The sequence below is a fragment of the Leucopleurus acutus genome (assembly GCF_964270905.1).
Source record: "Leucopleurus acutus genome assembly, chromosome: 13".
In the NCBI taxonomy this organism is placed as follows: Eukaryota; Metazoa; Chordata; class Mammalia; order Artiodactyla; family Delphinidae; genus Leucopleurus; species Leucopleurus acutus.
The window spans coordinates 68,243,129-68,267,908 of NC_139155.1; the positions used below are offsets into that span (position 1 = coordinate 68,243,129).

Sequence of the window (24,780 nt, forward strand, 5' to 3'; positions counted from 1 at the left end):
CAAGGGACACCTATCATCTGAAGAGGAGGACCTAAGCAGCCAGGATTAAATGAGACTCAAAAAAAAATATAAAGCAGACTTTACTTCTCTGAGACTCAATTTCCTCATCTGTGAAATGTGAATATAACCATACCCACCCTACTGGGTGGTTGGGAGGATCAAATGAAATGGTCAAATGAATCTTGTGACTGTGAATGTGGTTGGGAGGATCAAATGAAATGGTCCTCTGGTCCTCGGGCATTTAATCAATGTCCACCATTGATATGACAAAGTACCTGCTCTTCAGCAAATGTTAGCCCCGTGGTGGGTGGGCCTTGCCCCCCCCCCCACGCTGTGTACACACCCATCATCAGGGGGTCTTGCCCCAAGTGGTTTGAATGCTGTAGCTGCTCACAACCCTTCACCTGGAGTGGGTGCTGTGGTGTCAGGCTCTTTCTCAGGGTGAGTCTCTAGTGCCTAATTCAGAGTTTTAAAGATGTAGCCGGTGTCATTTCCAGAGAGCATTCCAAGGCCTCAAAAGCCCATCAATAGCAAAGTTATAGCAGAAGCCCAGATCAGCCACCCCCCTCAAACTGCTGCAGACCCCTTGGCAGAAGATCAGACACCCCGATTGCTAAGGGTTAATTACAAACTTGGCGCCCATCTGCTCCAGAACTCTCAAGAGTCTTTCTTTTTTCTCTTTCCAAAGGCATAAACATTTGTACTGCAAGTAGCCCGGGGGGCTTGAGTTGTTTATTTTGTAGTTAACAAAGAGAAGAACCTTTTGGCTTGTGGCCCAAGTGTTCTGCTGGCCTCAGGGAGAACCTTTTGGGAGGTGCTCCCTACACAAGCAGGTGCCGCTGGGGGTGGCTCAGGTTGGGGTGGGGCAGGCTAGCAGCTTCAGCCCGGCCCTGGGAGCCCAGGTGACTTCCCCAAGCAGGGGAAGTGCTACTTCTCAGGCTTAGTCTGTCTTGGAAACACACACCCCAGCATTTTGACTCTTCGACAGAAGAAAGAACTGCTTTCTTCCGAGTGGTATGCCAGTGAGAGGCAAATGTTGCTTTGTTTTTTACACTTTCCATTTAAAAAAAAATAATCAATGTGCTTCCCCCCCCCAAATTGCACATGTAATTCAATAATATAAAAGATTCAAGCTACATATAAACACATCGAATAAAATGTGTTGAACAGTGACTTAGAATTTCATGGTATGGAAGTAGAATAATTCATCTGCTCACGTACCTGCTGATGGGGTGTGTTCCTTTTATAAGCAGACAAAAAGGATGCTCTTAAATAAAGATCTTCCTGTTGTTGGATCCCGTGGGGTCAGGGCGCAGAGGACTCGCCTTCTGAGCAGACATTTTGAGAATCCGAGAGCTCCTAGGTGTCGTGGTGAGAGAGAGTGCCCTGGGTTAGTCAACAGGGTTAGGGCCCAGAGCAATGGAAGTGGCGGTTCAGGGCTGATGTTCTGCCGCAGCACTCAGATATTACCACTGAGCAGCGCTGGTGAGCAAGGCTGCGCAGGGGCGGCTCCTGCCATGAAAGCAAGGGCGTGGGAGGCAGAGTCGGGGCGAGCAGAGAAAGAGCTGGGCCTGGGGTTTTAGCCTGCCTGTTTGCCCACCTGGGGCCAGGAGGGAAATAAAAGGACATCAAAATTCTGCATTTGTTCCTGACCTGAAGCAACAGATGAAGAAATCCACTGCAGGCAGGAGGCCTGCAGGAGAAGGGTATTTTCACCCAATAGATAACGTTACTGAGAAGGTGATGGTCAGTAGATATTTTTATAAAATAGGGCCATATATTGAACATATTGGGGGAAATTAGCTACTTAAAGGAACCGAGTCAGGAATTATTTTTCTAAGGAGTGAACTGCCCTTTGTGCATTGTGTGCTTAGAATTTGATAAACAGAGTTTCAATCCCAAAGGCAGGGCGCATCTGAGGTCCCATGCTCTTGGTGGTCCCCGGGAGGTCTGGCTGCAGAACCGTGTGATTCCGCTCCCGTTTGGGACTATGGACCAGGCCCTTGACATGCTGACCCTCTCCAGACCTGTGTGGTTAGAGTGTCACCACCCTTAGTTTACTGATGAAAATCATTAAAATGCCAGTGCCAGAGCTGAACACTTTACCTTTATTACGTTATTTAATCTTCACAACAACTCTATGAGAAAACTACTGTTAGACCTATTTTATAGATGAGTCAACTGAGGATACAAAGGTAAAATAACTTGCCTGAGGTCTGGGAGCTGGTGACAGCAGAGCCTGCATTAAACCCAGTCCCCACAAGTTCAGAGCTCATGGTATCAATGCTCCTCTGATGAGGAATCAAGGCTTCCTCAGTGAAGCCAGGTGGCTTGGCTAGGGTTACCTACACAGGTATGTTGGCAAGCCTGCCTCCTTCCCCCACCCCTCAGCAGCGGCCGCCTTCCTCAGTCCCAGCTTCCAGTCCCTGTCACCCCAAACAAGACAGAGGCACAGCCCGGAGTGTTTCTGGGGTAGAGGGTTCCCAAGACTTGGGCCCAAGTTGCAAATGACTCGGTGGGAATGGAGAAAAGGCGAACAGCACCAAAGAGAAAGGCCACCCGTGCAGCCAGTCTCCTGTCCCGAGAGTCAGCCGGGGAGCCAAGGGGTTGGAGAAAGTTAAGCAGATTCTTTGCTAAGCCCCTTTGCTGAGAGATTTGATGGCAAATCTCAGCCAAGCAAGGCCACATGCAAAAGGGCCGCCCTGCCCGCCTTGCGGCACCGAGAAGGCCAGTTTCTAAGAGACTGGGGCTCCCTACGTGGGAAAGGGAAGTGATTTTTGCCCAGCATTTGGCTGGGAGTCTGGCTCATGGTTCCAACTCATGGGTATTAGCAAAGGAGAACAAGGCATTGCTGAGGGTGGCAAATTAGTTATAATTAAGAACCTGGGAGACGCAAAACAATGTGAGGGCCACCAGCTGTCGTGGATCTGGGGCCTCTGGAGGAAACGGGTCGCCACCCCTGCAGTGCAGCCCATTCAAGCAAAGAGCCTCCCCTATCCCCACCCTGCCCTCCCTTGTGCTCCCAGGGGGCAAGCGCTGCTGTGTGTTAGGGTCTCCCTTTCTGCCCCACCAGCACCTTTTCCTTCCCTTTCTCCACAATTTAAACTCACCCAGCTTGTCTCTCAGGAAAGCAAACAGGCTTGGGAGTGGGTTCAAGTCCCGATTGCTGTGCTTCTTGAGTGAGTTATTTAACCTCTCTGAGCCTCAGTGTCCTCATCCGACACATGGGGATAATAACGAGGCCTAACCCATCCAGCTGTTGTGAGCATTCAAAAGGATGAAAAGCGGTTGGCATGGTGCAGGGGCTGGCCTGTGGGCTTGCCTCCTGTTTTCCTACAGCCCGCGAGCTGCGAATGGTATTTACATGTTTTAATTATGGGGGGAGAGTCAAAAAAGAGGAAGAATACTTTGGTGACATGTGCAAGTTATACAAAATCCAGGTTTCAGTGTCCATAAATGAAGTTTTATTGGCATACAAGCTGCCATGTGTTTATATGTTGTCTGTGGCTGTTTAGGGGTGGGCCTTGGTGCCCGCCTTCCACTGCCGATCCCCACTCCCTCACAGTCACCCGAAGGCTTGAGGACTTGAGGTGATGGGGGGGTCCTTGGGAGTCCCTGGGAATAGGCTATGGTTGGAGTGGATGCTGCCCCCAACCAGTGCAGGCAGAGTTGAGAGGTTGTGACAGAGACTGGAGACCATAGGACCCACAAAAGGTAAAATAGTTACTATTTAGCCCTTTGCAGAAAAAGTTTGCTAACTCCTGGTGTGAGTACCTGACACTGGATAAGTGATCAGTAAAGTGTATGCATGGTTACTATTATGATTATTACTCTTTTGGTCTAGTTTTAACTTTCAGGTACCCCTGTTTTGGCTTAACAGAGAGATTCTGAACCTGAAGTCCATGGAAGGGTTTCTGGGGCTCGGTGGGGAGCATCTCTGAATCTCCAGAATTTCTATGTAGCTTTTGCAGGTGAGGTCTTTTGGGGACAGGCTTCGTGACATTCCTCTGATTCCCAAAGGAGTCTGGGTTGCCAAATAGGTAAAGAAGTGTAGGTTTGATGCCTTCCTCACCCCAGGCAAATTGATCTGTATTTTCCCTGGGCTGTCTGGAAGCAATAGGGATGATATTTGGGGGAAATATTTGGGGGCCACAGGGTTTCCCCTCAGACCCCAACCCCCTGCCCAAGTGGGAGGGGCTTGCAGAGCAACAGGAACCAGGAGCCTTGGCTTTGGAGGCAGCAGACTTGGGCTTAGTCCTGGCCTTGCCCTCCACTGGCCGGACTGCTTCTCTGAGCCTTGGTTCCCAGGCTGGGTTGACCCAGGGACGACTTTGAGGGTTGAGCACAGTGTCTGGCACACATACCGCAGAAATGGTAGCTATTATTATTATCAGCAGCAGCAGCATCCTTGCACATTCAGATTTCCTCAGCTCACCTGGGACCTATAAAAAGCTGCCCCACATTTGGCTAATATGAGGTTTGAATTCCCACTGAGTGCTCTTGATCCGATTTTATCTTTGGTACCAGCGAGTTCATTACACATATTCTCACGATCAGTGTGCAAAACAGCAGGTCCTCAATTAAGTTTTTAGAAGTTCAGTGGCTTCACTTGAACAGGGACAATGGTAAACGTTCCTGAGAGCTAAATAAGAGAACTGAAGCTTCTCTGTTGTAAGAACCTTGGCTGTTTCAGATCCTGCCATCTTTTTTCCCAAGGAGTTACTCTGGACCTCAAGCTTGGATCTGTTTTCCCCCTAAAATGCTTCCCTGTGGAGCCTGGTTCCCCAGCCCAGTCATCCACAGTGGGCAGGTTCATTCCAGAGCCTGGTAAACACCACTGAGAGGGCTGAGGGCATCCCTGCTACCGGGCTGTCCTGGAGAGGGGCTTCTCAGACACAGGCTGGTCCACGGCCAGCCCAGCCCAGTGCTGTCTGCGTCCAGTTGCCGGGTGTAGTCCCATTCAGCAGGGATCTGGTGGCTCCAGACAACAGCTGGAGACCAGGACGGGAGACTTCCAGCTACAAGCAAATGTTGCTGCTTCTTGAGGCTGAAATATTCTACCCCCAAAGTGTCCCTTTCAGCCAAGCAAAAACAATCAATCCCCCATGGGGACCCGACCCTGCCAGAGGAACAAAAGCTTCCCAGTTCTCTGCATCCCAGAGACCGTCTGCAGCTTCAGGCACGCACAGCCCAGTGGGGAGAGGGGATGATCACATGACCCCCAAGCTTGGAGACAAGGTCACCCTTGTCCAGCCCTTTCGTCTCCATGGGAAGAAGGGCCTTGGTTGCCTGACAGAGGATGGTGCTGATGCTGCCCTGGTGCTGGCTCCCGGATGGGCGGGTTTTAGTGTCCCATCTTGCGGGTTTGGAACAAGGAGATGAGGTCAAGGTCAGCGATCTCCAGAGTCCACTCAGATGGGTTTTGGGGGCTCCTCCTGGCGCTGCTTTAGGCAGGACAGTGGTGTGCATCCTGGCTGCGTGTATTTATTTTTCTGTTGCAGGCGGATCCATCTCTAAGAAGTTCACCAGCTAGGCTGTCCCATTTGTCTTCCACCAGCCATTAAAAATATTTTCCTTCAGGGAAGGAAAGCGCATATGGGAAACAGAGGAGAGCTCAGAGAAGATAAACACTCAAGTGAAGCTGGCCTGTGAGGTGCCATCATGTGGCAATGGCCACAGCAGGTTAGGGCTGACTGCCTGGGTGCAGGCCGAGGTCAGGAAGGGAGGGGACAGCGGGAGGGGGGCACAAACCCCACGTCAAGGCAGCGCTTTCTGGAGAAGTGTCTGGAATGACTGCTGTGCTGCGCAGTTCTCCTCCCCTGCCCCTCTCTGTTCCGCAATGAATCTCTGGAGTGATACGGCCTTCAAAGTCGAGTAACCAATACACTCTGGATAGTGGAGGAAGCAGCCAGTGGAACTTAAGGCCACTGCCTATGAGTGGATGATTCGTTTTAGAGGAAAAGGTGACTACTGACCAAACGTCTCAAACAAGAGGGCTGTCACAGTTCAGTGAGCGTCGGCAACACTCAGAAGCTTCCCAGGGATCCTGGCAGGTCTGGGGTGGGGCCCAGGAACCTGCATTTCGAACAAGCACACCAGGGATTCTGAAGCAAGTGGTCCAGGCACTGCTCAGAGGAACGCATCTGCATCTGAGGCGGTGGTAACGTGCCCCCTTTTCTCCTTGCCATAACCAGCTGGAGCAGGGAGACCTCCCCCAGCAAACTGCCTCCTGAGAATTTGGACCCGGGGCTCCCAGAACCAGCAGTGGCTGTGTGACTGAACCAGGTAGGTCCGAAGCTTGGCTTCCGGGGCTGCCCCCTCTCCTTCTCCATGAGCCAGCTCCCCCCACCCCACTCCTGCCCAGGCTCCCCCTCATCTGCCTGAGTGTGTCCATGACACTGTCCTCAGCAGCCTCCTGGGTGGCCCCAGACACACCCTGGAGATGTCATCTGTGTCCCCATTTCCATGGGCTGTGGAACCTAGGTCTGACCCTCACTGGGTCTCAGGCTGCCTGTCCCGGCCTGACAGCTCTGCCTCCATGTCCCACGGGATCTCACTCAGCCCAAACAGAATTCAGCGTGTCTTCTCTCTCTTCCGGTGCCTTTTACGTCCTTTATCGAAAAGACTGGCCTCTCTCTCTCCCCAGCACCCAAGTCAGGATACTTGGGCATCACCCTAGACACTCCCTTGTTCTTCACCCCCCAGCTCCTTTCTAAAATAACAAGGAACAGCCACCACTTACCGAAAACATACCACAGGTAATAACTCATCACAACTCGATGAGGTAAGTAAGTACTGTAATTGCCCTCACCTGACAGGTGAGAAAACAGGCACCTGGGGAGGGGGCACGCGCCCGAGGTCACGTGGTGGTGGGGTTGGGGGATGAGCCAGGCCCCTGGCCTGCGGAGGTGGCCAGCTCTCTTTCAGGCCCTCCCCTCCCTCCACGGCGCTGGTGTGGGGGCCTCGGCATCTCCCAACTGGCCTCCTCGCCCTCGGTCTTACCCCACTCCGACCTGTTTTCCAAATGCACGTAGGAAATCCTTCTCACTGGGAATCTGGCGTCGCTCCTCCACTGAAACCCTTCAAAGGCTCCCTGTTTTACAGCCCCGGGCTCACAGCGAACCAATGGTGGGAGCTGAATCCTGCAGGCTGACTCAGCCGTACTCTTAGTTTACTGCCCCGCACTCCTATCTGAGCCTCAGCTTCCTCATCGTCAAAACAGGGACCACAGGACCCAATGCAAGGGCCACTGGGGTGCACAGCTCCTCACGGGAGAGGGCAGGTCACACCCGAGCTTCTTCCGTGTTATAAAAAGGAAGGGGTGGGGGGAAAGGGGAGAGGAAGAGCTGGCTGCTCTGAAAGGCAGGGAAACCCATGTGGACGATAATCATGCAGCATGCTAGCCTTCTTGACCTTCTGAGACGTAGATGCTGTGCATCTTACAGGAGGGGAAGCTGGGCCGACCGACCTGAGGCCACTTCGGACCGAGGTTTTCTGAGTGCAGAGCCCTGTGCCCTTGCCCGTGGCCACCCTATGTCCACCGTGCACCATGTGAGTTTGGAATCCCAACTCTTCAGACCTTACCGGCCAGAGATCGGCTGTGGGTCAGAGACGCGATGAGAGCTGAGTGACTGGAAGACGCTGACCCAGTGAGAGCCCGAGGTCCTCCCAGCGCGACACCTTCCTGGCCTCGGGCTTGGGAGCCTCCCGTAAACACGACAACCTAGGGCCCATCACGATTTCTACAACAATGAGAATATTTATTTTCTCCAGACGGTAAAAATAACATTTTTCTCTCTTTTGTAAAAGTACCATTACATTCCATTTTCTTAAATAACAATCCTAAAAATATATATTAAATTGTATACAGTGCATCACACTTCATCTTATATTTTAAAATACATGATGTTTCTATTTTATTCTCAAAGTTGTGTATTAAGAGCATATTTACAAATAAAGCCATGTCATCCAAAGTCAGGATCCCTGCGGGAAGGTGAGTCTGGATGTGGGCAGGTCCTGGCGCTGTGTGGACCCCTCGGCGGCAGCCCCTCAACCGTGTGCTCCTGAGGACACGTCCTTTGTGAAGCAGTAGATTGACCTCAGACTTTCCTCCACACCCCACTGCTGCCTCGTTAAATATGTTCAACTTGGCAAGATGGGAACCTGGGAGATGGGCCCCCTGGGGTCTGCAAACAGAGGGTGAGGCCCCATCCCCCTGGGCCAGCCAGCCTGAGAGGAGGCAGCTGGGCTGGAAGGTCTGAAAAACACCCTGGGCCAGGGTAGCTAAGCTGAGAGCCCTGGCCAGGAGGTAGAACAGTGAGGAGGGTAAACAAAGACACCAGAGGAAGACAATCAAAAGGTTAAACATTCCCAAGGTGGTAGCAAAAGCAGACATCGAACAGCAAGGAGAAGATTGGAAACCCAAGAGGGCAGCAGTTGACCGGGCTACAGAGTGGGGGCCACCAGGCTCTGCAGGAGGCCTGGGGTGCTCATCAGACAAGGGGATGGGACCTCGGAGGCTGTCCCCCTGTAAGTGCTAGGGAAGATGAAGTGCCAGGAAGCATGGGGGCTTGGTGACAGGCTGCATGCCCTGCTGGTGTCAGGATGACCCGGCCGGACACTGAGCAGGTCAGGCCACTCCTGCCTGGGGCTGATGATGGGCCATGCGGGTGGGGCCGTGCCCACCCATGGGTTCGGCCTAAGGGCCAGGACAGCTGTGCTTGCGAGTGCTTTGATCGTTGCGCTGCGGGTTTCTGGCCAGCTGGAGTCTTGAGCCAGAGCCCACACTTCAGAAGTTACAGCAACCTGGTTACCTCGCTCATGCCCAGAAAGGGGGCGCCTCACCCTTTTCTCAGGGTCACCCCTTTCCAGTCCCCTCCAACCCCCACTTTCTTGCCTCTAAAGTGGTTTCTTAGCAGATCAAGTGCTTCCTCCTTCGGTGCTCCTGGGTGTACATCTCCCCTCTTCTGGCTTCACAGGTTCCCCTCTTCTGGGACAATTTATGCCTCCAGTGTTTACTTAGCCACGGGGGGCCCTCTGGGGGATCATGCTTACAGAGGTTGGCCTGGGACAATTTATGGCCCTCTCCCCCCATGCTGTCCTGAGGCCGGTTTGGGATTCCTGGGGCTGCTCCCGGGATGGTAAGTGGGTCCCAGGGTGCTGGGCTGTGCCTGGGGTGGCAAGAAGGACAACACTGGGGTCACAGCCCTTCTGGCATCTCTGAAAAAGGGCTGCTCCAGGTGCTCAGACACACCGTGACCTGAAGTCACGAAATGTGAAGAGGGCAGGCGGGCCCACAGGATGCCCCAAGGCCAGTGATCAGAGGGAGCCCACGGCTGCGAGCAACGCCCCTGGCCGGGTGGACCCCTCCCGGGTGGGACTCCACATTCCCTCTGTGCTGCGCGGACCTATTCACAGCACAGGGCCCTCTGTGACTGCACACACCTGACACTTGTGTTTGAGAGGAGATTCCATAAAGGCCAGGAATAGCTTGGAGGGGAGACTGCACACGTCAGTATATTCCAGTGGTCCTTGCACTCGGCAGGCCTGTCTCCAGACCCTGCTGACAGCTGCTCGGGGTAACCGCCCTTTCCAGATCAAAGCCTCACCCGGTGCCTGGGGCAGCGCCCCCGCTCTCCCGTGGACACGTGGCGTTTCCCCCTCCAAACGCCCCTGGCCCACGCTGCCAGCTCCCAGCATCTCTCCTGGTTGCTGGTGTCGCCTCCCAGATGGCCCCACGCGGCCCTCTGTCTTTCTGGAAGCTGGGCGCAGACGCCTGCCGGTGTGGCAGACCCCTAGGGAAGGCCACAGCAGGCAGTAGCTCAGGGGTTCGGCGAGGGGGGCAAAGTGCCCCAAACACTTGGCACAACGAGGCCCAAGGCTCGAGTGCCTGCGGGAGAGCCACACTCCGACAGAGGCCAGGCCTGGCCTTCGGGGTCCCAGGTGCTCCTCCCGGCTGCTGTAGACGAGGCTGCTCTTGGACGGACGGCAGGGCTTCTGGACGGGATGGCACGGACTCCCACCGCCCGCGGCCGCTGCAGCTGCAGCTCTCAATCTTCGGAGGCCTTTCCTCAGTGGGGCTTCCGTTCCCACACCCTCCCTCCCCACTCCGCATGCCACTCTCTGCGGCTCCCCTCCCCTTCTGGGGGGCAGAGGGTGTGGGAGTAGGGACAAGAGGCCTCTCCTTCCCCACTGAGCCATTCCGAAGCCCACCCTGTCCCCATAAGAAGAGGCATGGAGGCCGCAGAGAGCACAGGCCATGGGAAATTTTTCATCCTCTTTTAAAATAAGGGACACTTAAAGGAGGGACTGCTGGCACCCTGTGTCACACGTTGCTTCCTAGATGCTCAACCATGTTTACACTCCCTGTTCTGAACTGAGAGTCAGCTTAGGAATCCCGAGACGGGGTCTGGCTCAGGCTCCACAGGACGAGCAGCTTGGGGGAGAGGTCACCAAATCCAGCCCAACAAGGAGCTACTGAGCACCTAGAAAAGCTTTCGGTAAAGTCTACTGCATGAATAAATGAATGGATGTTTCCTATGACCACCCCTCAAACTTGTCTGCTGGTCACCAAGCTGCAGAAGAAGCCATAGAAAGAAGCCCATGGGTGAAAGTGTCAGGTTTGACATGACAGGCCCTTCCAGGCTGGAGGCGGCCCATTCTCTCCCGGAGCCCACGGAGCCAAGCCCCAGAGTCAGCACAGAGCGTGGGTTTCTGTCATGCTTTGGGGCGCCAACCCCCAGGACAGCCTCAGAACTCTCTCTGCCTAGCCTGTTCCAAACCATAAGGACCAGGAGAAAGCGATCTGTGTGGACAAAACTGAGAAGAAGCACTACCTACCCACTACCTGACAGTCGTCTAGAACGTACCTGAGCCCAGTGCTGGACACAACCATCTCTGTCATCTCAGCCCCACTGTCCCGACACCCTGTTCCTAGATCAGAGAGAGAGAGATGCAGGAGGCACGGACCATGGGACCATGAATCTCTCTCCTAAGTGCAGTGATGAAGCAGGTCGAATCCAGGCTATGCTGCCCCTGTGGCCGGTGCCCCAGAAGAGGCCAAGGGAGAGGCAGGAAGAGTCAGTCAAAGGAAACCACGGGAGAAGTGGTCCCCAGGGGCCTCGAGCTCAGAGGGATCTCACGTCCTGGGCACAGAGCGGGGAGGTTTTAGTCACTCACAAGAGGATTACGGTCATCTTGTTGACTCTGACCCTTGAGCTTCTTCTTAAAGATGGAAATCGAAGTAGAAGGCTTATAAAAAATGCTCCAGATTTCCCCCGACGTCCCTGGTTGACGACAGTCCCTAAGGTCCCCTAAGGCAGGAACACGATGGGATCTGTCGAACAAAAATAACTTAATTTTTCAAGTAGAATAGAACAAAGCGTCCGAAAGAACCTACCATCTCATGAGATACCTGCACCTATAAAATGGGACATTCAGTGACGCGAGGCCTCAGGAAACCTCATAGCTGCCTTTAGAGACCCGAGGGACTGCCATCTGGATGACCTGTGCCCTGTGGGATGGCAGTGCAGTGGGGCAGGTTCCAGCTCAGTGTAATGAAGAACCTTCTAGTTGGAAGGATTATTCAAATCTGTAAAGGGCTGGCCTGAGAGATTATGAGTTTTCAAAATACTTCTTTCTTTTTAAGCAGAAGAACTCTTTTCAAATGACACTTATTCGGAAGCCCACCTAGCTAAACAGGATGAAGGCAAGCCTGTTCTTCTTGGACTGGGACCTGCCTTTCTGCCCACGCCTGCCCTGCCCCCATGCCAGCCCCCGGCACTGCTTGACAGGGAAGCTGCAGAGGGGCTCAGTGTCAGATGAAAGTCAGACACGGGCTTTGGTGCCTCAGTGTGCGGTGAAGTGCTGGACCCTAGAGAGAGTGTCCTGCGCTCTCCCTGCTGTGGGGGACACGCAGACGGGACTGTGCCTGAGAGGCTTCCCTAGAATGCGTGAACTGGGACTTAAAAAAGAAAAAGAAAGAGAAACACAGATATAGAAGCCCAGTAGACAATAACAAGGACATTGTTTCCACTGAAAAATGTAAAGTGCAGGGTGGAAAGGCCTATGGGTGGTGCCAAAGAGGCCAAGGGCAGCCTTTACAGGGCAATGGAGGAGACGGCGTTTAATGTACAAAGAAGTCTGTGGCAGAGAGCAAGCCAGAAGGTCAGGGAAAAGGTAGCTTTTACAGGACACCAATGCTCAGGAAGGCCTTGAAATGGAGAGAGCCCTTATGTTAATTATATCTCAGTAAAACTGAGAAAAAAGTTTTACTGAGGAAAAGAAAAGAAATGGAGAGAGCCTGGACTGAGAACCACAGGAAAGACAGAGCAGAGGGCTAAGAAAATTAGCACCCCCCTCTGTAGGCACACAAACATCAGTGCATGAACCATCACCCCTTTCCTGGAAGGCAGAACAGTTAAACCTGAACAGCGGAAGTAAGGGGAGGAAATATTTTTTTCCAAATTGGTTGGAACTGAAGGATGAAGTTTTTAAAAGCTTCTTAAATAATTGTTTTTAAATAATTATTAAGCAATAGTTAATAAAATGTTGGAATTCTCTTCCTAAGAATGTCTCACAGTTTCTAGAAGGCATCAGGAAATATGCCTGGTATTGTCCTAGGAATCTTTGCTCTTATGTAAAGATCTCTTCAGGGGGCCAGCACAAGCCAAAAAATGGAAATTGTCCTGTTTTATGTCCAGACTATTTCAATCCTCCTTGAAATCGTATCCTTTAGACCCAGGAGCACACACACAATCCCTCAAACCTAGTGAGATTTGTCCAGTTGTACATTTCACTCTACAGAGAATGAGGAATGTCTATGGCCTCACGCTGCCCAGCACTGAGCGCTTTGGAATCATGTTCCGATATTACAAGTGTTCTCAGACAACTGAAGCGTAGTAGAAAAGGAGCCCTGAGCCTTCCCCTCCTGGAGTCGGATGGCTCTCATACTCACTTGAAAGTGATGTGCAAAAGCATCTTTGCTATGACGGCTGTGACCGTGAGGATAAGGAGCGTTGCCAGGCCATACACTGTCCATCCTGCAAGTGCAAAAGACAGGGGTGATCAGACTGTGTTGTGTGAGCTCACTTTTCAGAAGGAGGTCTGAGTGAGCCCTGGTGGCTCAGAGAAGCAGGCCTGGCTGAGGAGCTCCCTGCAGGTGGGGGGTAGCCATGCAACGCAGCTCGAGCTGGGCTGGCCCGGAGTCCCAGACCTTCTGAGCACCTCGACTTGCTCTAGACTCCCTCCTGGAGAGAGGCAGGCAGTGTGGTCCAAAGCACACTCAACTTGGAGTTGAAAGGAGTGGTGCACATTCTGTCTCTACCACTGGAATCACTGTGCGACCACAGACGAATTACATAAACTCTCTGGGCCTCATTTCCTCATCTGAGGAATGGGATGTGTGACTTGTGAAATCCTACAGATACACAAACAATAGGATACACAGGAAGGGGCTCTCCTCCCTGACTTCCTACTGTGAGTCTTAAAGGGGAAAACCTCTAGTCCAGGGAATTGCGAATGGTATCTGCAGCTCTACCAGCTTGTAAAGGCTCCAACTTCCTTGGCAGAAAAGAGAGAGTCACAGTCCGTACCCGACCAAGTTAGCCAACTTGAACCATAAGATCACCACCCTCTCTCCACCCGTCTCCTGCAGGACCTGCCTTCACAACTCTGGTGACTATCTGACTCTTCTTTTGCTTTTTGTCTTTCTCCTTCCACGTGTCAGCCACAGGAGGGCAGGGATTTTGTGTGGTTCGCTGTACAATCCAGTGCCTAAGACAGAGCCTGACACCATTAAAGCACTTACACATCTTCCGAATGACTGAATAAACACAGCTCTGGCAACTGCTGATGCACTCAGAGAGCTACAACTTGGGGCCGCAGGAAACACTGGGTTAGCTGATTAATCACCACGTACTAAAGGCAGCCGTGTTGGATGTTGGAGGTAAGAACTACGGAATCAAGCTAAAGAGAAATGTCCCTCCAAGGCCAGGACAAACAGAGTCATGGAGCCAGGACCCCCAGCCTACCTCGGAAAGAGAAACACCTGAGAGAGCTCTGTTTCTGTAACCGCCAAGTGCACTACCCCCAAGCTCTGTGGCTCCCACCCCTTTGATGGTGTCTGGGAACTGCTACCTGGCATGGTCTGGGGTGGGTGGCTGGGGCTGGTGGTGATGACGTAGAGGACTTTGGAGGACCGGGCAGCGCTGACACTGAGGTTGGCCTGCTCCGTGAACACCTCAGCCAGCGTCTGGTTGGCAGTGGGCCTCTCCTGTGGCGGGTCTTCCTTGACGGCTGGAAGATCAAAAGGAATTAGCTGGGGGAAAGCTGGTGGAGACAACGAAGAGGAGGAGGCACTGGTCATGAAGAGAAGGCAGTTTTCTATGGTTCAGTGCTGGGGGCAATTCTTGGCCCCGCTGGCCCCAAAGCAGAACCTGCCAGGCTCTGGCTCCGAAGGAGCCATTTGACGTGTCTCTGCATGGATCCCGGAACGTGCTTTAGGGTTTTCCTGCCCTTGTGCCTCTGCAGCTATGGTCCCTCTGCCCCGAAGGCCCTCTTCCTTCCTATCTGTCTGCCCCAACTCTACCTGTTCTTTCAGCCTGTCCCACCCGTGAGGAGGCCTCCTCCTCCTTCCTGTAGCCGCACACTGACTGAACTCTTCTTGAGGCCCTTGATGTCCAGGACAGAGACTAAGGTCATGGACACCTGCTGTGTTCTCATGTGCGGGCAAGGAGTTGTGCCTAGCACACGTGTGTTCACATTACAGGGGCAGGAGTGCAGCCCCATGTTAGGAGGGTCTGAAGATGGTAAACCAGGCTTTGGGGATTGGCTAGGATGTTCAGAGGCAGGAGGATGGAGCAAATGACCTCTCTGGAACCTTCCGATTCTGCCAATCTCAGCTCTTTCTTTTAGTTAGTCTTTTAACTCTCCCATGAAAACTGTCATGAGAACGACTAAGACAGCAGAACTCACAGGTGGCACCTCGTTTCTGTATCATGAAGTGGGTACAAGTTATAAAATAGGAGGCGGGAAAACCTGCAAGTTGAGTGGGCAGATCCTGACGTACAGTCCTTCTGGCAAGAAGCACCCAAGGTCCACACGTCACAATGAGGTTCAAGGGGAGCCCAAGGAGGCCGGGGTCTTACCTTGGTACAAGACAGCAAATCCCTGGGCCTGATTGACGCGATCAGAGAAGAAATACAAGATGACAAAGTCCAGAGAGATGTTAAAGGACAAAGGTGGGCGGTTCCTCCCGTTGAAACGGACCAGGACGCGGTGGGTGTAGCCGTCCAGCAGCTCCACCATGTCTGCAGAATCCCGGATGTCAAACAAGGCAAAGTTGAAGTAGATGTGGGAGGCTCCCGGGACCCGGATGGTCCAGTAGCAGACCCTCCCTGTGGCGTATGCGTCGGGAAAGTCGGGGGAATAGACCACGGAAGTCATGGCCGAGTAATTCCCACCACAGGCACCGACCAGAGCTGCAGGAGACAAAAGGATACCAGCCCTTAGGCTGGGGCTCGGCCACAGGGCTCACTTTTCAACCTGTTACAAACAAAACTTCCTAGCTGATCGGATCCAGTTTGGGATGTTGTTTTTTGTCTGCAAAACCAGACTGTCTCATGTTTCAGGATTGAATCACAGAATGAATCACTTAAACCCTGAACAAATGACTGGAGGCTTTTTTTTTTTTTCCCCCAGGAGACCTTAAAGTTAGCACACAGCACAGCAGTGCAGCCCCGGCGGGGGCCAGGCTGGAGTCAGAGAGTCTGGGTTCGGAACCAGCTGGGCCATTGATCCCAGGGGCCATACTTCACATCCAGACCTCTAGCTTCTTACAGCTTTGAGAGTGGAGAGACCACCACCTACCTGCTCTTGTATCACATAAATGTGTGAGGACAGATGACACAAAGCACATGAAAACACAGGACCTCTCTGCAGGGGGCACTGATGAGGTAAGGTCGTAAAAAGCCGAGGTCATCCCAAGTACCTTAGGGGTGCGAGGTTCATTTGAGGGGCCACACTTGTTTTTCAAGTGGGAAACTGTGGCACAAGAAATGACTTTCTGCAGAGGGGAAGCTCACTGATCACTCTGCAGCAGCACATTTGATGTCTCTGGACTCCCAGTTCTGAGTGGCAGGTTCTGAGTGGCAGATACACTTCACTGTATCTTATGTGCTGAAGTGCAAATAAGATCCTGGAAATGAAAGTCCTCAAGAGGGAGGGTAGGGCCGGGATTTAAAAAGCAGGCTTTGGGGGAGTTCTACTTCCCTTTAGGATGTAGAAAGCTGCTTTCATCCTAACAATGAGAAAAAGCTCAGAACTTTTCTTCAATGCATTAGAAAGCTGAGGTCTCAAGACAACCAAGGCAATTTAATTCTAAAAAGTAAGAAGCTCCTCTGAGGAGAGTCAGGCCACACAAAGTGTTTCATCATTGACGGAGCACAAGAGGAAGAGGAGGTCGCCATGAAAGTAAGTAATAAGAAAGCAGCTAAAATTTTAACAAATTTCTAAAGGCTGAATGTGGGCTAGCCTCTCAGTCCAGGATGCCCGGGAACCCCAGACACAACAGGAGTCTGCACTCACTTGCAAGCAATTCTGTGCAGGCCTCCACCCAGGGCCCACGAGAATGACCAGGGTAGGGCAGGACACCAAAGGGTCCCCATTGGTGGTACCAGTGAGCAGAAGGTGACGGGTAGGAGGTGATGAGCCACTGCTGGGGGACAGGCCTGAAACCCTGCCCTCTTCCAGGACCCTCCTCTCAAAGGAAACAAAAGCCTTAAGCTGCAAGGGAAGGGGCAGCAAACCCTCCTGCTCCCAGGGGCGTAGAAGCCCCTGGGGAGGGAGCAGGAGGGAGCAGGAGACTCTCTCGTTCCTGTCAAAGTAACCAGGCAAAGACTCATTGCTTCTGGGGGAAGAGCAGAGGCAAAAGCCATCAGCCCCTGGTTGCCTTGAGCCCCAGGATCCTGGACCAATGCCAAGCAGAGGTCTGCTACCCAATGGAGGGGCAGGAGACCCTCTTCTTCCCAGAAGCCCCCACAGATACAAGGCAGTGCTCGGCTGCCGGGAGAGGGGGTATTTGGGGATGCTGGAAAGACCCCATCCCTGAGGCCCAGTGACACGATGTGTCTGAGATGGAGGATGGGGCAGGAGAACCAAGAACCCCCAACCACACCACGAGCACAGCGCCAAGTAACAAGCAGCAGAAGTCTACCATCAAGGGAGGGGAAAGGTCACGGGCAAGGAGGAACTGCTCAAAGTTGAGGGTGGAATGGGAACAATGAAAAAACCCCACTGGCATCCCAGGCTCCACACTGAGCCCGAGGTAACAGCAGCCATCATGGGAGGAATCTGAAGGTTGACATGCACTGCAGGTGATGATAGGAACAGGGAAACCCAAACCCAGCTCGACCACTGATAGAAAGGCTCAATCAATCCCCACACCGAGCAGGCCTGCCCATTTCCAGGTGTAAATACACTTCCTCAGCCTCTACTATCCTTCTACGTATAGTGTACGCTATTCAATACAGTATTACAACACACAAAACATAAAAGCAAGCAAGCAAGCAAGAAAGGAAAATAAAAGAAAGGAAAATAAAAGACACTGTCGGGACTTCCCTGGTGGTGCGATAGTTAAGAATCCACCTGCCAATGCAGGGGACACGGGTTCAATCCCTGGTCAGGGAAGATCCCACATCCCGTGAAGCCCCCATGTGCTACAGCTACTGAGCCTGCGCTCTAGAGCTTGCAAGCCACTACTGAGCCTGTGTGCCACAATCACTGAAGCCTGTGTGCCTAGAGCCTGTGCTCCACAACAAGAGAAGCCAGCGCAATGAGAAGCCCACGCGCCGCAACGAAGACCCAAAGCAGCCAAAAATTAATTAATTAATTTATATTAAAAAAAAAAGACACTGTCAAGAGATAAAACATCTGGTAATCATTTCACAATATATATACATATTGAGTGATTATGTTGTACACCTAAAACTAATACAGTGTTATATGTCAATTACATCTCAATTTTTAAAAAAGGAGATAAAACAATCCACAGAACCAGACTCAATAATGACCCAGACATTAGAACTACCAGACAGAAAATATCTAGGGGAAAAGATGGACAACATGCTTGAACAGATTGGAAATTTCAGCAGAGATATGGAAACTACAAAAAAGAGTCAGATGTAAATTCTAGAAATAAAACAAACAATATTAGAGATGAAGAATTCCTTTGATGGGCTTAGAAACAGATTACACACACTGAGAAAAGAATCAATATGCTTGAAAATAGGTCAGTAGAAATTATCCAAAATGAAACACAGAGAAAAAAATAAATGAAAAAAGCAGAACAGAGCTTCCAACAGCTGGGGCACAATATCAAACAGTCTAACAATATATAATTGGAGTCCCAGAAAGAGAAGAAAAAGAGAATAAGATAGGAGAAATAGTTGAAGAGATAATGGCTAAGAATGCTCCAAAGTTGATGAAAGGTTATTTAAGAATCTCAGCAATCTTCAGGCAAATAAAACAAAAATTTAAAAAACAAAGGGAATTCCCAGGAGGTCCAGTGGTTAGGACTCGGCACTTTCACTGTCAAGGGCCCAGGTTCGATCCCTGGTCCGGGAACAAAGATCCCACATGCCGTGTGGCATGGCCAAAAAAAAAAAGAAGGTGAAATAAGGCTTTCTCAAACAAAAGCTGAGAGAAGCCATTGACAGCAGACCTGCATTAGAGAAAATGCTAAAGGAACTTCTTTAGGCCGAAAGAATATGATACCAGATGGCAAATAAGAACATGAAAAGATGTTCAACATCATTAGAAATTATGGAAATGCAAAGTAAAACCATGAGTTACCACGACACACACGACAGAATGGTTAACATTAAAAAAGAGACAATACAAAAGTACAGGTGAGGATGAGGAGCAACTGGAAATCTTATATCTTGTCAGCCAGAGTGCAAAATGGTATAACCACTTCAAAAAACAGCTGGCAGTGTCTTATAAACGCTGAATATGCACTTAGTGTATGGCCCAGAAATGCTGTAACTCCTAGGTACTCACCCAAGAGAAATACAAACACACGCTCACACAAACACCTGTACATGTGTGTGTACAGCAGCTGTACAGCATCTTTATCATAGACTGATGTTTATCGATTGGTAAATGATGAATGAGTTGTGATACATTTGTACAAAGGCATGTTTCTTAGCAATAAAAAGGAACTACTGAAACAACACAAGTGAATCTCAAAAGTATTTTTCTAAGTGAAAGAAGCCAAACGCAAATGTTTAAGTACTGTATAATTCCATTTATATGACTTTGTTCAGAACACAAAACCATACAGATGGAACACAGGATCAGTGGCTGCTGAGGGCTGGGGGTGGTGATCACAAAGGGGCAGAAGAGAGCTTTCTGAGGTGACAAAAATGTCCTATATTTCGACTGTGTACATATTTGTCAAATCTTACTGGACTATGCAACTAAAACAGTGACTTTACTATATGTAATTTCACCTCAATAAACCTAAATTAAAAAAATAAAGATTCCTGGGTTCTAATCTTGACTTTACCATGTACTAACTATGAATTTGAGCAAGATACTTATCTTCTGTATACCTCAGTTTCCTCATCTATAAAATGAAATTAGTAATAGTTTCCCCCTCATGAGGTTATAAGAATCAAAATGAGTTGATGCATGTAAAGTGTTTAGTATGAGATCTGGCACAGAGTACAAGCTCAGTTACGTGTTAGTTATTATTATTATTTGAAAAGAAAAAAGTGTCCAGGTTAAACTGATGTTTCAACAGCAAAGGCAGACAAACTCAGAAATTTCGATTCCTAGATGCGTGCCATGCTGACAGTACATCCAATTCAGCAATTTTGAGAATAAGCACATGACATCTATGATGGATTATTAAAGTTCAGTGATAATTCAGGAAAAAAGGAAACTTACATTTCGGATAATAAGGAAACTTAAAACTTACGAATATATTCAAGATCTTATTTTTTGAAGGGGACATTGACCTGACACACAACCTAGGATGTGTCTTTCAGTCCGTGCATGTCATTGTTTAATTGGAAGCATTTTTTTCCCTTCAGTGGCATATAAAATAATGTTGCATCTCACAACTGATGGCATCTTGGAATCTATGAAATACAATTACTAATACAGTCCCAGCTGTCAGATCCTACATGTCCTTAGGCCCTCAATCTTTTTCACCATTAATCTCCTCCCTTCCCACCAAAATGTAAGTTCCATGAGGGCAGGATCTCTATCTGTGGGACTCTGGGCAAGTTACTAAACTTTTATGAGCCTCAGTTTTCTTGTGGGGCAAGTAAAGATAACAGCACCTGCTTCACAGTATTATGAGAATTAAGGGAGAGAATGCCTGGGAAATGGATAGCACAGTGCCCTGTAAATATAAGTGCTCCACTAATGTTACCAAGTAAGACCCAACCTATATGACTCACTTCTCCCTTCAGTGCCTAGAAGCTGAGGGAGGCCAAGAGGGCTGTTGGGCAGTCCCTGTGACCTGTTGCTGACGCCGGCCTATCTGATCTTCTGTTTGGTTCTGTTAATTCAGTACGTTTAACTCTGGGGGCAGCAGAGGCTCTGAAGCCTTCATCAGCACCACTTTTACACATAGAACACAACCTACTTCAGCAACCTCCCTAAGCTCATGAGAGCCTGCTGGAAAATCAGTCACAGAGCCTGTGACAAATCACTGGATGTGGCAACAAATACTGAGCAGACAGCTTCTGCCCGCCGCCTGAGTAGTCTCTCTCCCGAGGTGGTTGTCCTGAGACACAGAGACTGAAACCTGGTCCCTTTCTCACATCTAACTCTCCTCCAATCTCTTAGGAGAGGCACCTTTGCCCTCCCAAATTACGGGATAGTCTGCAGTCACCATCCCTGAAATGCTCAGCCTCATCCAGTGGATCATAAGGATCTCCATGAGGCAGTACTTAAGCTCTTTAAACTATTTTACTCCTAACAGATGAAACTTTACAGATTATTTCTACAGTGCTGCATTTTGTACCTTTCTTTACAAAGCTGTGGGGTATGAATTATGAGTTGGCTGCTGTCAGGGGCCCCTGCCAGTCAACACACATCGGGGCCTCTGAAGACTGGAATAGGCAGCCTCTCAGTGCCATTCTTTTTAGTCCTCGAGGGCGTGGAAGCCAGAGGGGGCAGTTAGAGACCTGCGGAAGGGGCCAGTTTGATCATAATCTGAACAACCGGGCAAACTTTGTTCACATACTTTTTTTTTTTTTTCTCCGGTACGCGGGCCTCTCGCTGTTGTGGCCTCTCCCGTTGCTGAGCACAGGCTCCGGACGCGCAGGCTCAGCGGCCATGGCTCATGGGCCTAGCCGCTCCGCGGCATGTGGGATCTTCCCAGACCGGGGCACGAACCCGTGTCCTCTGCATCGGCAGGCGGACTCTCAACCACTGCGCCACCAGGGAAGCCCTGTTCACATACTTTTAAAGCATTAAACTGGATCTGGTATTATGATCTATTTTGTTATTGTTAATAAAAGGGATTTTTAGCTGCTGAAAATAGAAAAATAAAAAACTGTGGCAAACCTGAGTTTGAATCCTGGCTCTGGCACTTATTAGCTTGGACAAATTATTTAATCTTTTGATCCACAGCTTCCTTATCAACTGGGCTGTTGCAAGGATTAAATAACAAACTAAACAAGTGCCCCAGCATCAAGTCTAACATGAAGCAAGCACTCAATAGAGAGCAATTATTTTCATCGTAATTAATTTGTCTTAGGGCACTTTTGTGTGAGGCCCAGTGCTAACTCCTAGATATATTTCTAGTACCAAAGATGATACTTGGTACAAAGATGACTGACCTTAAACCAAATTATTTCCGTTTGACGCTCCAGTAGAGGCACTGTGCAAATAAAACATAATTTATCTGCCACACTGAAGATACCCAATAAAAATGTGCTAAATGAATGAAAGAGTATCATATAAAAACTACACTTATTTTTATTGATATGAAATTCACCATTTTAACCACTTAAAAGAGTACAATTCAGTGGTATTTAGTTTTGTCACAATGTTGTACATCCACTGCTACTATCTAATTCCAGGATATTTTCATTACCCCAAAAAGAAAACCCATACCTCCTAAGCAATCATTTCTCATTCCTCCCCTTTCCCCAGCTCTTGGCAACCATTAACCTGTTTTTTGTCTGTATGGATTTGCCTATTCTGGACATTTCTTATCAATGGAATCATTAAATATGCGCCCCGTGTGTCTGGTTTCTTTCACCGAGCATCATGTTTTCAAGGTTCCTCATGTTGTGGCAGGGGTCAGTAATTCATTTCTTTTTGGGGCTAAATAATATTCCATTGTATGGACACACCACATTTTGTTCATCCATTTGTCAGTTGATGGACATCTGGGTTGTTGCTACTTTTTGCCTGTTACGAATAATGCTGCTAATGAACATTCATGTACAAGCGTTTGTGTGAACATATGTTTTCAGCTCTCTCGGGTATATACTTAGGAGTGGAATTACTGGGTCATAAGATGATTCTGTTTCACGTTTTCAGGAACTGCCAGACTGCTTCAAAGGAGCTGCACCATTAACATTTATACCAACAACGTACAGGGTTTCAACTTCTCCATATTCTCACCAACACTTATTTTTCATTAAAAAAAATTAACACTATATTCTGTTTAAAGTAGAAAAACAGGTAATGAACCCACACACCCTGCTTCTGTTTACTGTCTATGCCCACGGCTTGTTGGTGGTGTGAGTCCTGGCAAGTTATTTATCCTCTCCACAACCTAGGACTCTCTTCCTCTCCACAACCTAGGACTCTCTTCCGTAAAATGAGAGGGATAATAATGCCTTCCTCAGATGGCTGCCAGGAGGGCCCAACGTGACAATTCTTATAAAGCCTTACATACTAGGGACTCAGTATTTTTCTCCTTATTTTTTTTACTTAAGAGTATACCAGGCACTCTGTAAGGTCAGCCAACATACTCTCCTGGGTTGGGGTGTTGAGGCAGAGGATTTTATAACAATGAACTCTGGAGATGAAAGGCTAAATGGATGTGCAGCACATATTATTTGCCAACTATTCTCCCTTAAACATTAGCTAAGGTGCAGCCTTTAACAGAGGTACTAACACTGAGCAAAACAGGATGTATAGGAAGCCACTGGCAGTCTCCAATGGGCACACAACTAAAAAGACCAAAAATTAACCACGTGAGTTCTGCTCGCCAATCCTCCCGCTGTCCTCCCCCCACAAAAAAACACATTTTTGACAGTGTCTAAGCTGTAACCTGCGAAAGCATCAGTTATAAACTCGGGCTGGGTTTTACAGACACCATACGTAGTGGCTGAATCATGTCCTCCAAAAAGATATGTTTAAGTCCTAATGCCTGGTGTCTGTGTTGGTGACCTTATTTGAAAACAGGGTCTTTACACATGTTATCAAGTTAACTGAGGCTGTACTAGATTAGGGTAGGCCTAATCCAATGACTAGTGTCCTTGTAAGGAGGCACAGAGGGAAGTCAGTCACGTAAAGAAGACAGAGATCGGAGTGATGCAGCTACAAGTCAAGGAATGCCAAAGACTGCCAGCAATGACCGGATAGTAGGAAGAGGCAAAGGAAGATTCTTCCCTGGAGCCTTCATAGGGAACATGGCCCTGACAACGCCTTGATTTTGGACTTCTAGGCTCCCAAACTATGAGAGAAGAAATTTCTGTTGTTTGAAGCCACCCAGTTGGTGATAATTTGCTATGGCAGCAGCCCCAGGACACTGACGCACCACATGACATTCTGGCTTAAAACTGAGCCACTCAGCCTAGTCAAGATGTCAGCATCTAATCTAGCCTGGGGACTAACAACACTGTAGACTCTACAGTGTATCTCAGTAAGCTCAAGCCTTTCCCTTTGTCTGCCTCATCTGTGACAATCTCCTTCCTGCCATCTTAAAATCTGGTGCTGCATTGGTACGAGGGCACTTGCAAAGTCTCATTACCACCGCGTAGATGTGGGTGGATTACGGGGGATCAAGTGGGCCAGCGGTTGAAGAGGTCAAGGCCCCAGGCCATACCCTGTTTAGATGCTCTGCCCTGGCCAGCATCTCACGGAGTGGCGGGTCAGGGAGGAGACGGGTGGGTCAGGGCACACTCAGTACCAGGCCTGGAAAGACAACTCGAAGCTTTGCATCTCTTCTCTGCTCTATCACAGTAAGATATAAATCTCAGATGCCTCAGAAAACACTAAAAGGGCTTGCAAATTACATTAAACAAGAGGATCTTAAAGCTGATACTGAACCATTACATCAGTGTCCCTATTATCTTTTCTAGGTTGTCTGAGCATCTCACAATAGGCCAGGGCACAACTGTAAGTAATTACTTGTTAAACGTCTGTGCTCCCTTCTAGAGTCTTCTGGTTCAGTGCTGTATCCCCAGGGTCTGGTCAGTGCCTGCCTGGCCTGTAGTAGGTGCTTAATAAGTATTGCCAAGTGAATGAATGGATAACGGGGAGGGAGGAAGCAGGGGCAGGCTGGTTCCCCTGGCCCAGGGTTCCTGTGCCTTGGACAGTGCCGGGCACAGGGCATACTCACTGTCAAAGACGATGATCCTGCCATCGCCCCCACAGGGCTGGGTGTGATCCCCGAAGCAGACGCTGTTGCACTCAGTACTGGCTGCCTCCCCGTACTTCCAGTAATCAGGACTGTTTCCACAGAAGCAAGCATAGCCTGACTCCATCCCGGCAAACTGCCACGACAGAGAAGCAGCACTTGGTAAG

General features: G+C 49.8%; 1 protein-coding gene across 1 annotated transcript in view; it reads right to left on the bottom strand.

Moving 5' to 3' along the window:
• Positions 1–7,673: 7,673 nt before the first annotated feature.
• The window catches only part of KREMEN1 (kringle containing transmembrane protein 1), a 63,804-nt gene continuing 46,697 nt past the window's right edge, over positions 7,674–24,780 (bottom strand). Inside the window, exons 5-9 of the mRNA XM_082853280.1 lie at positions 24,596–24,749; positions 15,147–15,479; positions 14,137–14,295; positions 12,956–13,040; positions 7,674–11,335 (exon numbers count right to left, since the gene is read on the bottom strand). Of these exons, the coding sequence (XP_082709406.1) occupies positions 11,167–11,335; positions 12,956–13,040; positions 14,137–14,295; positions 15,147–15,479; positions 24,596–24,749 (900 nt within the window). The 3' untranslated portion in view covers positions 7,674–11,166. The remainder of the gene's footprint in view (positions 11,336–12,955; positions 13,041–14,136; positions 14,296–15,146; positions 15,480–24,595; positions 24,750–24,780) is intronic.